At 39.3% G+C, this 16,858-nt stretch overlaps 1 protein-coding gene across 3 annotated transcripts; it reads left to right on the plus strand.

Annotated features, from left to right (window-relative positions):
* Positions 1 to 9,624: 9,624 nt before the first annotated feature.
* Positions 9,625 to 16,243, plus strand: tardbpa (TAR DNA binding protein a). Of its 3 annotated transcripts, XR_003595531.1 has the most exons (7): positions 9,627 to 10,358; positions 11,586 to 11,749; positions 11,875 to 12,015; positions 12,208 to 12,378; positions 12,929 to 13,013; positions 13,814 to 13,960; positions 14,726 to 16,243. XR_003595531.1 is itself a non-coding variant. In XM_028017813.1 (6 exons), exons 1-6 carry the CDS (start codon positions 10,118 to 10,120, stop codon positions 13,906 to 13,908), a joined length of 897 nt encoding a protein of 298 aa, XP_027873614.1. In that variant the 5' UTR covers positions 9,627 to 10,117; the 3' UTR covers positions 13,909 to 14,673. The 3 variants fall into 3 exon arrangements, 2 of the variants coding, with proteins under 2 accessions (XP_027873602.1, XP_027873614.1); XM_028017813.1 differs by lacking the exon at positions 14,726 to 16,243 and having other exon boundaries at positions 13,814 to 14,673; XM_028017801.1 differs by lacking the exon at positions 14,726 to 16,243 and having other exon boundaries at positions 9,625 to 10,358; positions 12,929 to 14,673.
* Positions 16,244 to 16,858: the final 615 nt, after the last annotated feature.

The following is a 16,858-nucleotide window of genomic DNA, read 5'->3' on the forward strand; positions in this document are numbered from 1 at the left end:
TTTGTTTATTTGAGAAAAGGCAGACATCTCTCAGACAATAATGAAACAATGTAAAAGGAGTATTATTCTTTTAAGCTACCTATACTTATGTACTTTATTTTTTTTAAAAGGCATGCCAAAACCTATTTATACCTTTCTTAATGGAAAAAAAAACCCTTAATGCCATTACAGCAGTCAAACCCTTCCTACTATTGCTGACCAGATTTTTGCATGTTTCCACTATTGTTTTGACTATTTCGCTTTGGTCATGACCTTCAACTCTTTGAAAATGAAGGATCTTTCTGCCATCACCCTAATCTTTAACTCCCTTCAAAGATTCACTTAGTTTCAAGTTGAGGATGCGACTGGGTCAATCAAAAACGTCCAGCCAAAAGAAACCTAATAGTAATTTACTTAAATTACAAGGACTGAAAATCCTTTATCTGTCTGTGGTGTGAGTAATTTTAGAATAATTTTGGGCCTAACTGTATGAATCTGTATTTAATGTTCATTTTCATAAAACATTTCAGATACATGAAGGAACAAGAGAATTCTCTACTTTCCTATCGACATTATTCTCTAAATCACTGGCTCTCAGACCAAGTGAGAGCCAGTGATTTACATAATCACTGGCTCAGTTCAACATAATCTTTTTGTATAGCCCTGAACCCATTTAACATTTGGTTAAGGCATTTTGTCTAACTTCCAATTTCCAGGTTGGGACATGTGTAACTTCACCTATAACAACATATCTTAAATAGTCTGAACATTTATAGAGTATTTTGTGTCCAACTAGTTTCACAATCCAGACTCATTTGCATAAACACTGCTAAACACAATTATTTTCTCCTTCCTAGTTTCATTATGTTCTTGCAAGCAGTCAGACTTTCTTGTAATAAGCTTAAGGTGGATCTTTATGTACTATGTTGCTCAATGGTGACAACTTTTTTTCTCTCAGGTTTATACAGAGGCCACGTGCCTCTATAAAACTGGCCTGGCAGAGCCTGCAGATGGTACTTAAAAGTCAAAGGAAGGATATTTGCAGATGAGTGCACACATTTTATCTGAGAAAAGCAGATTATTTTATGAAGTAAAGTGAAATTCCCTATGATTTTCAGATTTATGCTTCTCAGAGATACATTTCTCCAACTTTGCATGTGTAAAAAGTTTTGAAACGGTGACCACTCATTTCTTTTGAGGACATTTCCAAACTGGGAGTCAGCTTTCTGTCTCCATCTAGTGTTTTTGTCAAAACTAGCTTATTGAGCTCTCAAACATCTTGAACATAAATAGAAAACCTCTTTTCCTGTAACATTTTAGAAACAGAAAAGTGTTTAAAATAAAATGTACGCACTCTGAGACGACGGAAATCTTCATCAGAAATTGTACACAGAACTGCAAGGCGACATGCGAGCGATCCATCTGAAGCACGGAGACCGAATTGACCCGATCATTAAGAAAGGAGGAAGAGGCTTGACCTGATATTTCCTCTGTTGTTTGGTCAGGAAAGGGACGTTATTGTAAAAAGGCCTGTAAAGACAAATAACCCCTCTGTTGCCATGGCAAAGGCACAAACAGTGGCGGCTGAAGACAAAAGAGCACGGGACGATAAATCCAACACTGTCAATTTTGTTTAGTTTTGAGGGTGTTTTTGTGGGAAATATGGTTTCAAAACAAGCGGTCACGTCAGCTTTTCCACACCGAAAGGGAAATCAGATCGGGGATTTTTTTCATCTCTTTTTTTTTTTGGAACCAGCCACATTTTCTTCTTGGGCCCTTTTTTCCAAGGCCACGACATCCTGATTGGTAATAGGAACATCTGACAGCATATTTTGCCTCTGGCTCAGGAAACTCCTTGTACAGCTGTATACATGTTTTTATAGCCTTTGGAGGAAAGGGTATTGTCTTTAAAGAAGGACGCTTTGTCCAGCCTTCAAATTTAAGTGGAAAACCATCCAAGCAACTATGTTTCTTTTCTCACATGCTCAACAATGATGAATGAACCACACAGACCTGTGACATGCATCAGGTCAAGAAGAGTTCGGCTTGTTAGAAGACGTCCTGGTTCAAAAAAAAAATAATAATTGTCAACAATTCAGTAAAAAGAAAGGAACAAACAGAGGGTGTTCCTCAAAAATACCCATTCAAACAGCAGGTCCATCTCGCTTCACCATTAAGCACGTCCTCTCTCAGCATTACCCACTCTGATGAAAAGTGGTTATGTCGCTCAAATACAAGAGCTAGACACCACAGAGTCTCTACAGCAGCACACAGTGAGATCTCTGCCCTCTAAGAAACCTTACGACATTGCCAGAGCTGTGTTTTATCTTGACAGTTTGTTTCACTTTGTTTGCTTTTTGTCTGTGAAGCTTTGGGATGAAAGAAGAGCCTCTGTGAGCTGCGTCTGATTAGGATCTAATTGTTAACATTTGCTGCGCGTCATTTTTTCATTATTTTTTTTTCTCCCCTGTCGTCAGGTATGGGCCTCTTCCCTGTTACGTTGGGGGACTCTCCCCTTTCTGCTCGCTCCTGTGTTTTACTCAAGTACTAGTTAGCACCAAGGTGGCAGGAGAGGAGCCCCCAGCTCGACATCATCGACAACAACAACAACAACAACAAGAAACAGGAATTGATGGCGAGTGTTTATTATCTGGTTTAATTGCTCCTCTTCTGGAGGATCTGACAGTTGCGGTTAATGAGCGAGGGAGAGGAGGCACACGCTGCTGGCAGCCTGTTTCACAGTGGAAGACGTGGAAGTGTATGTGGGTGTGGGTTTGTGGCGAGAAGAGGATGGATCGCATTCCAGCTCAACGGAAGATGAAACATCAGACTGAATTAGGCCGCTACATGGGATTTTTGTAGTGTGCGCTCTGGCAAGATCACCTGTACAGTACCTTGTAAAAGTATTCACACCTTTTGAACTTTATTCATTTAGGGTTTCGTGTGATAGGCCAGCACAGCTAGCACGTCTGTAAAGTGGGAAGCAAAAGATTAATGTTTTGTTTTTGTTTGTTTGTTTTTCAATAATTTGGATTTATCAATCTTTACTGTGGTGCCCAATCCATTGCAACCAGTTGCTGTAGTATAAATCCAGCTGCTCTGTGAAGTCTTCAGAGGTTTGTCAGAGAACATTAATGAACAACAGCATCATTTAGACCAAGACACACAGCTGACGGGTCAGGGAGGACGTTGAGCAGAAGCTTAAAGCAAGGGTAAGTTGTAAAAGCTTTGAGCGTCTCACAAAACAATGTTCAGTCCGTGATCTCAAAGCGGAAAGTGTATGGCACAAATGCAAACTGTGACTGTGAAACAGGCTGGATGAAAAGAGCATTGGGGAAACAGCCGAAAGAACCTTGGTCACTCTGGAGGAAATGCAGAGATTCACAGCTCAGGTGGAAGAGTCAACCAAAAGGACAACTGTTAAAGAAAGCCATGATAACTTCTGTTCGCAGTTTGCCAAAAACTCATGTAAGGGACTGCAAACATGTGGAAGATGGTCTGATCAAAGAGGAACCAATAAATTATGTGTTGCTTAAAACTAACACTCAGTATAGCTATGTTAGAGAATAGTTATTAAGACTTTCAAATTTGCCTTCCATTCCATCTCAATGTCCATTGAGTCAGTCTGTGCAGATGAATTAACAGAAATGTCAGTCTGTTCGAGACATATATGTGATCCTACAACGTAACGACTCAGTGGGGCTAAATACAAATGCGCTTTTTTGATATCTTTTACATGTAGAACATTTTGCATCATTTTTCTCCTACTTCACAATAACACGCTGCTTTTTGGTGGCCCGTCACATAAAATCCCGTATACAGGTTTACAGGCACGGTACCAACACAGCACTGTAGGTCTCCGCTCTGGCGTGCGTCCTGTACAGTAACCAGATCATCTGCGAAGGCAGGATATCGTTGCAATCGGGCCTCTTCCTCAGTTTTTCATATGGCCCGCAGCACACCTGGCTCACATCCAGTCAGGCACAGAACCATCAAAGAACCATTGTGATCAAGTAGAAAGGAGACCTGGAGGATCAGAGCCCTAAAACAGAGAAAAAGCACTCATTTTGAATTGGACAAGGGAACCCTGCTTTTACACATAGCAAAATAAACACACACCACCACAGCTATGCCACCAGAGACTCCCTCTCCCATTCATAAATTTCTCCTCCTGAGAAAAACCAGCATTTCTCAAACAGGCCATACCCACCCCTTGCCTTGCCTCTCCTTGTACTGCTCCGGCTCAGTGGGCCCACATGGGAACAATTAGTGGTGTGCATAAGTTTGGCCAAGATCTGTATAGCAACCGGCCACATCTGTTTTTATTTACCTTTTTTGCTAGAGAATGCCAAGAGGACATCTGCTACTGTGCAATGCAACTGTGGTTACATGCGTGGTTGACCCATGATTCTGTAATTACCCGCTGAAAGAGATGAAGAGGCTCGGCAAACCACTCAGAGCCACACATAGCTTTCCTCCAACCTCCTCTTCCTCCCTCGTGTGTCTCTTCGGTGGCATGTGAACCCTGTCTGCCTGGCAGAAGTGTCATTTAACGGCATAAAGTTGCACACAATAGTGATTTTCACTTCATGTTGGCATCGTTAAGTCTCCTTTAATGACTCCTTATTTCAATCAAAGTGGGATTAAATGCATCTGCTTGAGAGGAAATGAAACAAGATACACTCACCTACTTTCCTGATCTGATTGCTTGTATGTGGTCACATGACAGAAGCTGCACGGTTTTGTCGCTGAGCCTTCTGGTTTTATAACAGTGCACATTTTCTGTGGTTTTGCACTTTCATGGTTGAGTCTGCAGAAATGCTCAAACAACGCGCGGCGGGTGAAGACAAGGAGATATGTGAAAACAAAGAAAGGAAAGACTTTACTAGTTTCAATTATTTTTCCCAAAACCTAAGACGACCAGTAAGGAGGACCTGTTTATAGCAGCGATGAATGATTATCTGCAATGACAATGAAGACCATATATGGATCACTTAACAGGAGCAATATGTGTGTGTGTGGGGGGGGCTGGGTGCTACCATGCTTAGCATCCCCCAGATGTGCAAACCATATGCTCCGACTGAAATTACAACAAAAAAGAATCAGTAGAACATGAAAGAGATTTTTTAACTTTGTAAAGACACTTAACAGTCGATGCACAGAAAGGCTAATAGGCCACATGAAAAGAAGGAGGATGTTGGTGTGCCTTTTTTTTTTTTTTTTGCGGAGCTTATTCCATTTCCTGTTCATGAGTTCACAGAGCAGATGGGAACCAAAGGCTCTAGGAAGTTTAGATTTTCTGCCCCATGGCCCATTGTATATGATGCATGTAACTGCAAAACACTGCGCTGTTGTCATCTACAGGAGCTTTGGTGCATGTCAAGATGTCACGATAACAAAGGTGACAAGAAAAAGGTTTATCTTTGGAGCAAAAACACATAATTCTTTACCTGAGATTTTTTTTTACAAATATGCAATTCTGTTTAACATAATTATGTTTGTGATAAGGTGAAAATAAGATAATACAGCAAAAATATTGGCAATCCAATATTACCCTGTGTAATTTATATTTTGGGTTATGACATGTTTGGAGTATAACATGATTTATAGCATAATTAAAAATTAGTCTGTTTGTGCGGGTACAAAAACTCGCAAAACTGGTTCGCTTGGAACAGGCCTGGAGGGCAAGCTGCAGCCTATTAAAAAAGGCTGTAAAAAAACAGTCAATACTGCCCTCTCCTGGAGGTTAGAAAGACTGCATAATGACAGGTAAAGCTGCGTCCAACTCAGAGCTGATTGAGACAATCAGAATATAATACCATAGAAACATGGCACGATGTAACTAAAATGTTTAGTTTTATTCTGTTTAGCTGTGAGACGAAATGAGCCTGGTGCTTGTGTCTTCTGCTGCTCAGAAAAAGGGATGCGTTTATTTTAGATCACCTGCACCCGTCTAGGTCTGGATTATCTCACCAGCTGGCAGAGGTCTGCTCATATTTCTGTTTATTCAATCAACCCTAGCGAATGTAATCGTATGCATGGAATAAAGATGTCAGTTTAAACTAAACTAAAGATATAAAGATACCTGAAAATGTAAAGATGGATTTTAAAAAAAAAATAAAAAGAGGAAAACTATTTTTTTCTGCTGTAAGTATTCACACCCATTGATTACTTTTTTTTTTTTTTTACATCATGTCAGTCAGATTACAACATGCTTTACCTGTTTTTTTCCCCCCAATTACAAATCTGACAATTGTGTATTCATTATTGAGGCAGTATTTTGTAGGGCCACCTTTGGCATAGTGTTTTAGTGTATTTCTCTAGCAGTTCTGCACATGTTGATACTCATATTTTTTTGCGCTGAATAGCTAAATTTCAATCTAATTGTAAAACATTTGCGAGCATCAATTTTTAAGTCTTATAGATTCTCAATTAGACCTGTGCTGACGTGACACAAGTTGGCTCAGGCTGTGAGATTAGGATCATTGCCCTGTTGGAACGTGAACCTCTTCCCCAGTTTCAAGTCTTTTACAGCTTCTAACAGTATTTCTCCCTGAATTACCTGGCATGTTGACCCATTTATCTTTCTATTTTTGCAAACCGGTCACACATTACAAAAAAAAATAGCTGCAATGCTTCCCTCAGCACAAAATCTGTAGGTTCAGATCACCTGAGTCTTTGTGTTCATTTCCAGTCCTAAAATACTTTTCTGTTAGGATTCCTGAAATTGTCCAAAGCTTTAACTCTGCTTTACGCAGCAGAAATCTCAATAGACTCCAGATGTTCTTAGATAAACCAGACTTGTCAGAGACGTTTTGCTGTCAAAGCAACGACTTGTCAATAGTAGATCTCAATTCCTAATGTTAGGCACTTAGTCTATTAAATCTCACTTTAGGCAGAGGCTGAAAAAACTCACCACAAAGTGTTCAGGTTAGGCATGACTGAGTGACAAACAAAAACAGAGCCAAGTGTGGCTCTATTAAATGCAGCGGAGGAGCTAATGGTCACAATAACATCCAATAATTAATCACCTCTTTAGTTTTACTGTGTTCATCATCGGTACACTCACCTTCGGATGGCACTATGTTCTCCATGCTCCAATGCATTTTGTGATTTGTCTCTTTGAAGGTGAGCACATCTACTCTGTGGCACGCCTGTGGGAGATGTTTGTTATCAGCACAGGGCTGTAATTGCTTATAGCTGCTTACCTTTTGAGCAAATGTGTGAAAAGTTTGTTGCTGCATCACTGTGATGGGCCGAGTTAAAAACAGGAGGAATCACAGGACATATTAGAAAAATAGGGTTTTTTATTTTAACCCAAAGATTATAAATAACAAAAGATAAACTGAGCTCATAAAAGAAGTCAAAGAAACAAAAATGAACTCGGGCAAAAAAATGTAAACAAACTGGCTGCACGCACAAGCATAACTGACCTAACAAAGAAATGACACACAGGGGTTTATATACTGGCTGATCAGACCAATTACAAATAACACAAAAACAAATAACAGTACAGCTAAGTTTGGCTAAACTAAAGACCCAAAACTGGAAATCAAAAATATTAAACTTTAAATACTATTATTTACTAAATAGAAAACTTATCTAAACAAAGACACTACAAATTCCCCCTGCCAGCAGGAACTAGTGGTGCAGTCCAATCAGCATTTAAGCCTGCTGAGCCCTGGCCGGCGGCTTGGTCACATTTGTGACCATCAGCAATCAGAATATGTGGCCACTTGGATTTTAGTTCCACTTTTCATGTCAGCGGTAATTAAAGTTATCATCAGTGACGTGCGGTGAGGTTCATGGCTGGTGAGGCACTGACTTCATCCAAATCATAAGACCCCCTGCATGTTATTGTTTACATACGGACATTTCGCGCATGCGGACAACACTGAAGGGCAAAAAGACTATACTTTCACATGCCATCCATAGCCGCGCTGCCAAGGTAGAATAATTCCGTTAACTCAATGAAACTTTTAAATATATATATTATTATTTTAATGCTATGTTACACAGCAAAGGGGAAACCTATACAACTCAAACCATCATTTTCTCGCTCTCTGTATCAGCCACGCTACACGTAGCATGCGTATAGCTTCCTGTGTCACTAGCGCGCTGTCTCTTACTCTGCAGACGCTGAGTCACAATGTCTGGGATCATGAGCGCCCCCTGCCATGAGGCAGGAGAACTGCCTGCCTCACCTCGAGTCTGTTCTCTGCGGTTTCTGATCGCTCCTCAGCACACGATTCACGTTACACACACAGTTGGTGACACTGTACATTATATAGATAAGCTAAATGATGACAAATGTTTTTAACCATTTTATTGGCGACGTACAGACAGGAGGAACATGCTCCCATAGAATGGCAGCCAGTGCAGTTAGCGAGAGGTTGATCAATCCCAGGTGAGGCTCAGTTCGCTGCGGCCTCACCTGCTTCGCTTCCGAGCATTTGAATGGGAAATTGCGAAAATTCAGCGATTTTGAAGAAAAAATGATCAAAATTGGTTAAGCTAAATGAAAAATAAATATTTTATAGTACAAAACACAGGATGAAAATAGCAATATAAATTATCTTATCATTATATTATTCTCCCATGATGACAGCAGGTCACTGGTTATCATACATTGGAGAACAAACAAGGTCACAAGCTGAAGGTATTGGATCAGTCACACTGTCTGATAACAGCTTTGAGAGCAATTTTGGATCACAATGTCTTCTTTGTTATTGCACTAAAACTGTAAATTTAGTCACTTTTGTTACACATCCTTCTCTACCAAACTTTTGCAAATACTTTCAATTTTATTTTCGTCTTCAACTTTGGGATTTAATAAATGATCATCAGATAATTTTTTTGTAAGACTGGACTCAAGTCGATCATGACCCGGCCCATACTTTTATATTTGAGCCCTCTCCTTTCTGCTTTGCAGAAAACACAACCTGCTTTACAGAAACGCACAGGAATCCAGAATTTAATTCACTTTCAAATGTAGAAAATGAAAGAATTTATTAATTTCACCTAATACATGTAGGTTTTTCTAGCAATGCTTATCATCCACACGAATGCTTTACAATATATAAGCAATAGAGAGATTGTATTGCTTGCTTCTGCTTTCTGTGTCTTTTGTGATGTGACACTCCCAACCAAAGTTCAGTTATTTTGTTTATTACTAAGAATATTATGCAGAAAAATTATAGTTTGAAGGAATATACCTTCAACATAACTATTTTATTTCTTATTTGTTGTATGTAGTAAGTCTCTACACCAGCCTGTTTCATTTCAGCATTGTCTGCACAGAATAAAGACTGTACAGAGTAATTAATTTTTTTTTATTAATATATTCACGGTATTTATTTTAGGTTTGCTACACATTTTTAAAAAGTAGGTATCCAATTTTTCTCAGAATATTAATTGAGTTCCTTTTGTTTTGGTTTTATCTTGAGTCGAAGTGGTTTTGCCTTAAAAAGATTTTCACTTCGCTTAAGATTTGTAAATCAAAACCCGCACGACAATAACATTAACACAACGTCAAAAACACGAACTATAATTTATTAAAAGAGATTACCAGTGATAATAATTTTTATTTCATTTATTTTTATTTTTCGACCTCCCCTACATGAAAGTGAGCTGTTCCAGTACGATGATGTCATCTTTACAAGATGAGCGGCCATTTTGTTAGCCGTGTGTAGCTGTGCAGATTTCCTTCATCAAATTTCACCGAAAACAACAACTTCTGGAGGTTTTTGTTTACATTGTGTTTTCGATTACATACTTGTAAGCCGGAATAATAAGTGTTTACTCGCTGACATTAAACATAGTCATTCATTTTCCGAGCTGCTTTGAGTTTGCTAGCTCTTTAGCTAGCTGGCTAACTTGTTTACGTGTTCCGTTGAGGGAAAACATCGGGCTTTCATGACCGCCAGCTTTTAAATGTTACAACTGTCGAATGAGCACGGTTTGTCCGCTCCTGACTTCCGTTGCCGTACACTTGTGTCTTTTATTTAAACCGAAGAAAATCTGAGCCACGTTTAAGACCTTCCAACTTGCGTTGCACCTCAGTAGTTAACCAGCAACTTGAGCTCCGCCATCAGCTGACTGCTCACGGACCAGCAGCGCTCAGCCATCCCGGAGCAACATGTCAGAGCTGTACATTAGGGTGGCTGAGGATGAGAACGAGGAGCCCATGGAGATCCCCTCGGAGGACGATGGGACTGTTCTACTATCCTCGGTATCAGCCCAGTTCCCGGGGGCTTGTGGTCTTCGGTACAGAAACCCGGAGTCCCAGTGCATGAGGGGGGTCCGGCTGGTGGAGGGCGTCCTGCATGCACCAGAGAGCAGCTGGGGAAACCTGGTCTATGTCGTCAACTATCCCAAAGGTGAGACAGGATATGCGTTTTCCTGTTGTTTACCAGCAGACTGTCTGCAAACTTCAGCCTGTATTTACAGCAAGTGTGCAGTCAGTCAGATTTAGCAACTATTGCACAAAACCCACCATTAAATGCTATTTTTACTCTGCATTTCTGCAGTTGTGTTACTTTATAATCAAATGCCTAAAGATAGCAAAAGCTTACTCAGAGCACAGTACAGAGTTTTTGTTTTTTTTAGAGTTTGCTGTGAAAACAATACTTATCAACCACATCAACACTCCTTCATAAATCCCTCAAAAACTTTTCACTGTTTCAGAAAAAAAATTCAAGGTTATCTATATAGAATGTATTTTTCAGGCATTATACAACTACAAAAAGTGGTAAAATTAAGAATACAACACAAAAGCACAAAACTAACATACAGACAAATCAAGAAATCACAAGTTACATAAGGTAAATGATCAACATGGTTCAACAGAAAAAAAATTGCTCTCCTAAGGTATTAAAAGCCATTCAGCAATGATTTGCTTTTAGATGAGGGGCAGTTTGGTCCAGAACTTAAGAGCTACAAGTGCCTGTCCATTCAGAGCATCATTGGTGAGCAAAAACATGTTTAAAGTCACATATAAAATGAAGAAGGGCCAATAATAAGAACCAATTAAACTGTGAATCCAGTGTTTTCTTCAAAATACAATAGAGTTCTAACTTTAAAAGTGGATCCCCATGCGTCTGACCAAATCTGTTTGTCAAAGTTAAGGTTTGAATTAAACATCAAGGTTTGATGTGTGACTTTAAAAAAAAAAACAATATCACGCCCTGTCAGACAGGTAATACCTGAACCAGTCTGACCTCAGTATTGTGGCATTAAAGGACAAATTAAACTGTCGGGTCAAAAGCTAACGTCAAACAGAGTTTCCTGAATCTGTAAACCAAAGAAAGTCTTGAGTTTAAATGCTTTCAAAGAAAATCAGGAGGTGTGATAGTGGCTTGTGACATAAGATTTTTTATTTTTTTACAAATGTGTTACCAACCTGTCAGTAAATCCTGACATTTAAGCTGGAGCTGCATCATTAATAAACGTAGCTGTATATCAAATACATATAATGGCACAGAATAAATTGTCTTGGTTTATAGTTGATTCTGTGGATGTTTACTTTCCGTTCTCCGTGTGTCTAATTAGATTTTTGTGATTGTGTTATTTTTTTCTTATGCCAGAATATTATTGGTTCTTTGCAGATAACAAAAGGAAGATGGAGGAAATCGACGCGGCGTCGGCTGTTAAAATTAAAAGAGGTTTTCAGAAAACGTCAGACCTCATAGTCCTCGGGTTGCCTTGGAAAACAACAGAACAAGACTTGAAGGATTATTTTAGCACCTTTGGGGAGGTCATTATGGTGCAGGTACTAATGTCTCATTTAACTTTAAATGCTCCTGTTTTTTCCCCCTCCTATTAAGCTCTAACTATACTGAATAGCAATTTTAAAGTGAAAATTAATCTGCCATTCTCACTCTTTGCTGTTTCCAGGTGAAGAGAGATGCAAAAACTGGCAACTCAAAAGGTTTTGGCTTCGTCCGCTTTGCAGACTATGAGACGCAAACTAAAGTCATTGCTCAGAGACACATGATTGACGGACGATGGTGTGACTGCAAACTTCCGAACTCAAAGGTAAGCTGGACACCATAACAGAATACTCTAGAAAATGAGAATTTGATGTTTTTATTCACTGTTAAGATTTAGTCACATTCCTTCATTATCGCTGTTTAGAAGTTTTGAGAATCACTTTTTAAATCATCACAATAGATTGTACATAATCAAACGCTCTATCTATAATCTGATCGGGCTTTTTTCTCTCCCCAGGCTTCTCCCGATGAACCGATGCGGAGCCGCAAAATCTTTGTTGGCCGCTGCACAGAGGACATGACGACGGACGATCTGAGGCAGTACTTCATGCAGTACGGTGAAGTCACTGATGTCTTCATTCCCAAACCTTTCCGGGCCTTTGCATTTGTCACGTTTGCTGATGATCAGGTAAGAGCTGCTACTCTTCACTTACACTGAATATTAGCTCAAATTTTAAGATGTTGCAGTAAACAATAAATAGCATTCACACCTCTCAAACATTTTTCACGTTATTTATTTTACATCCACAAATGTTTGTGTATGTTAAGCTTGAATTGTTTTACAGAGATGAATGGGTTAAAACTTCAGTCTCAAAAAACACGCCGGTAAAGACATACCTGAAAAGACTTGCTGCTGCAGAAATGTTTTTGTCTTCAAACACATTGAAGACAAATTCTGACTAAACATCATTTTTTCGTAAAAACAAATTAAGTACATACATTTTCTCTCCCTTATAAAAGTATGAGCTGCCTTATAGTTGATCTATCACCACAACTGTCCCTGAAATGACACTGAAGTCTGCAGTTGTAATGCGGAAACTTTTGAGAGGGGTGAATACTTTTGCAAAGCATTGAATTAATAAAGAAAGCACAAACGATTAGGAATAGTATTGCTCAGCTGTAGGCTGAAGTAAACAACAGCCTGTGGTGTTAAATGTTCTCCTTCTGTTCTTCCCTAGGTCGCCCAGGCTCTGTGCGGAGAGGACCTGATCATCAAGGGCGTCAGCGTGCACATCTCCAACGCTGAGCCCAAACACAATAACAGTAGGCAAATGATGGATCGGGGTCGGTTTGGGGCTGGCGGGTTCAGTCAGGGGTACAGCAGTAATCGCGGGGGGCTAAGCAGCGGTAGTGGAGGGGTTAACTTTGGGGCTCTGGGCCTTAACCCAGCGATGGTGGCAGCAGCTCAGGCAGCGCTGCAGAGCAGCTGGGGAATGATGGGCATGCTGGCTAACCAGCAGGGCTTGACCACAGCGGCAGGCACAGCCTCTACCACCAGAGATCAGACGTATAGCTCTGCCAGCACCAGCTACAGCAGCCCCAGCTCAGCCAGCCTGGGCTGGGCCGGAGGCACTAACACGGCCTCCAGCAGCGGCTTCAGCTCCGGCTTTGGCACGTCAATGGAGTCTAAGTCTTCTAGCTGGGGAATGTAGAGCTAGGTGAGAGTTGATGTTTTCTCTTGCTGTTAGGCAAATCTGGTAAGTATACCTACAGGAAGGAATGGCTTATATCTTATTTAAGAAAGAAACACTGCCTTTTATTTTATTAAAAGCGAACATTTCTACTGGTGTGACTGACAGTGTAGTCATGCATTGAATGGGTAAAACATTTAGTTTGTGGAATCCTCCTACGTAGTTTTGTTTGTGAGAATATGTTACGAAGAGACGGCCGTGCATGTACCATAACTATTTATAAACGTGCACGAGTTTGCTGAGGTCTCCCTGCAGTCCGTCGAAAGCTGGCTGTCAGATAATTATATATATTTATGCATCATATTGTATTTCTTTGGTTTGTTTTATTTTTCTTTTCTTTTGGAAACGCCTTCATGAACGTTTCTTTCGCAGTTCACCAACTCTTTCACAATTTCCCGGGAGGAGTCGCTTCATTGGCTGCAATGTTCGGCAGATCTCAGTATCCCTTCCCCTCCTCCCACGTGTAAATGCTTTATCATCCGAGAACACAGCTTCACTCTGCGTATACGGTGTTAGACGGTGGGTGTTGCCTTTCTTTTCTCTCCCCTCTTTTTTTTTTTTTATTTCTCCCTCTTTTCGGGATATAGAAATCTTGTCTGCCCCTGTCGCTTTTTGATCTCGATGAGTGGATTTGGTGTTGGACCGAATGAGAGTGAGCAAAAGGAAGGAAAGCAAGAACTGTTTGTGCTTTATTTATATATTTTTTTGAAAGACAAATGCCTGGGAGAGGTGAGAAGAACCTGTGGCTTTGTGCGAGTGTGAGAGGAAGAAGCAAAGTACGTGTGTGTTCTCAGTGACCATCACAAGGACATTTCTGGCATCTCAAGATCCCTGAGTTTTCTGCTTACTCGTACCGTTTTTCTATCCATCCCTGATTTTTTTTATATTTAAAAAAAAAATCACACTGAATTGTCAAGTGCTATGAATATCTGTATCTTTTAGTAGATCTTTTCTTGCTGTCCAATGCGATGTGAATGCTCGTCTTATTTTCTCGTTGTTACCACCCTCTTTGTGTGAAAATGTGACTTTGTTTGTGAAGTCTGTGTGAAGGGAGGGGGGAAAACACTGAAAGAGTGCTGAAGTTTGGAAGATGTTCCTGGTGAATGTTTGAATAGTTCCCATTGAAAGTTTGTGTTTGAAGTGGTTTCGAATGCATTTTTCTATGTTTTGTGAATCAAAGGGAAGTGTGAAATAAAACTTAATTTAACTAGGGAAAATACCCTCTTGACAAAGACTTGTTTTTGACTTTAATTGAATTGCCAACACTTTAATTCACATGTCTAGGGTCGTCGGATTTGGAAAAAGCCAGATTTTCTTCTGAGCAGCAGTTTGGAGTCAGCGACGCTTGATGACGAAGCCGAAATCGCCTTAATTCTGGGAAGGATCTACGTCTCCTCATTAGCAAGAAACATTCGACCACTCAGTTAGAGTGATATCAAAATTATATTCACATATTTGTTTGCTTTGACACATTGGGACCAAAGTCATCCTGCTTGTTAGAAATTTCATTTTGTTCTCCAAAAACTGTTCAATTCTACCTCACTAGATCATGTTCATAAATACTTCACAAGTTACTGGTATATGCGAGTATAAAACCTTATATTTATTGTGATCAAAAGTTGTATTAGCATAGCAGGATATGTTGATAGCTGTTTACCTTCATGAAGAAGTGCATTGGCATTTTTAAGTATAAAGACCTGAGTGCAAAATCACACTTTGTGTATTGATACTAGTGTTGCAATGTAAAATAAAAAGTAGGGTTTTATTTTTAAGTTGTATGTGGTCTCAGTTTTGGTAAGCATGTTATTTTTTACTTGAGATAGCTGACAGTTTTGCAGAGTTATATATTATTATTTATTCTGTGCTGTGATTTTCATTTAAGACCTCTGACTTAAAAATTCTTTTTTTTTTTTTTAAGTGAAACTGGTGCATGGATTAATTACATACAAAATTATATTCCAAGTGTTTGCTTTTCGTTTGTTTTGATGATTAAAAGCTAGAACTCAACTTCTTCAAATATTTGAATTTGACCTAAGATCAAGTTGTAACACAATAATTTTAATGTAGAGATATTGTGTTGCACGCCATCAAATCTTTCATATTCTGACCTACTGACGCACAACAAGTCGCAATGAAAAGGAGCCGTGTCCCCTAAGGCCTTTGGTTAAGCAGTCATGCAATTCTACAAAGTGTTTACTTTTTCTCAATTGCTTTGGTTCATTTCTCTGCTTGGATTCTGTTTTATTTTGATCACTAATTCAACTTGCACAACATTTAGTCACCATATGTCTCATTATTTTCCAGCAAATTGTTATTGCTTTCAGACATGAATCAGTTGCTTCCATAAAATTCTCTGAATTTCTATAACGTCATTTGCTTATGTCAGTCCAAATGAACTATACTTATGAATCCTGGATACTTATTCCCTATAAATCATTTCATTGCCGGAATCGTTACATACCAAACTGTTCAGCTAGTTTTCAAAATCTGTCAAAATTATGTTTTATTATTTCTTTAAAAAGTTTGCCAAGTTGAGCAATTTCTCTCAGTGAACCTCAACTTTGATTAATATTGTTTACAGTTGTGTAAAGCTTTTCTCTGTTGTAAATACGTTTGTACTTGGCTTATGCATAATGCTGTGGAAAAAACAACTGCATAGAGCATAATGCAGCAAAAATGTGACGCATTTGTATGCAGGTCAAGGTTGTGTTAACCAACAAGGAATTGTACTTTGGTTTTCAAGCACTCACAGCTTACAAAGTATAAACTTTAGAGGAAATAAAGATAACTGAGCAATATGTACAAGTATTTGCAGAAATTTCTTTTATCATTAAGAAAAAAAGATTGTGACCGTGCAAAAGTGCTTATTTTGTTTCACAGCAAAGCAGACGACTAGGCAGCAGTGGAGTATAAGTGTCCTGAATAAGTACAGTAATGTGTAACAACTAAACACATTACAATTTAAACGGCTTTGCAAATAGTGTAGCATTCTTTAGCATTTTCAGGTAGTGTCAGCAAGGTCTGACGTTTTGCATGAAAACATGACAAAGCCACTTGACTATCTTCTCCACAAACATGCCAGGACTTTACTTTTAGATGACACCGAGTTTCTTTGACTTGCATATTTGCTTTTGAGGAATGAACTATCCATTTTGAGCGAGAGACTTACAGACTACGAGTATTTAAATTGCATCTACCATATGCATCACGTATATGCCTTTCTATTTTATCATTTTTGTCATTTGGTTTAATTTAGGAACACTGAAGACCGCACACTTATTGAATAGCGACCCCCCAGTTTGCATGTAGCAGACCGTGACAGGGGGGGAGAGTGAGTCTGTTGTTGGCATATTCTACCACGTGGGATAGAAGCGTGTGAGCTGTGGAACATTAAAACGCAGTGCCTTATGGGTAACA

Source organism: Xiphophorus couchianus, chromosome 1 (genome assembly GCF_001444195.1).
Source record: "Xiphophorus couchianus chromosome 1, X_couchianus-1.0, whole genome shotgun sequence".
Lineage (NCBI taxonomy): Eukaryota > Metazoa > Chordata > Actinopteri > Cyprinodontiformes > Poeciliidae > Xiphophorus > Xiphophorus couchianus.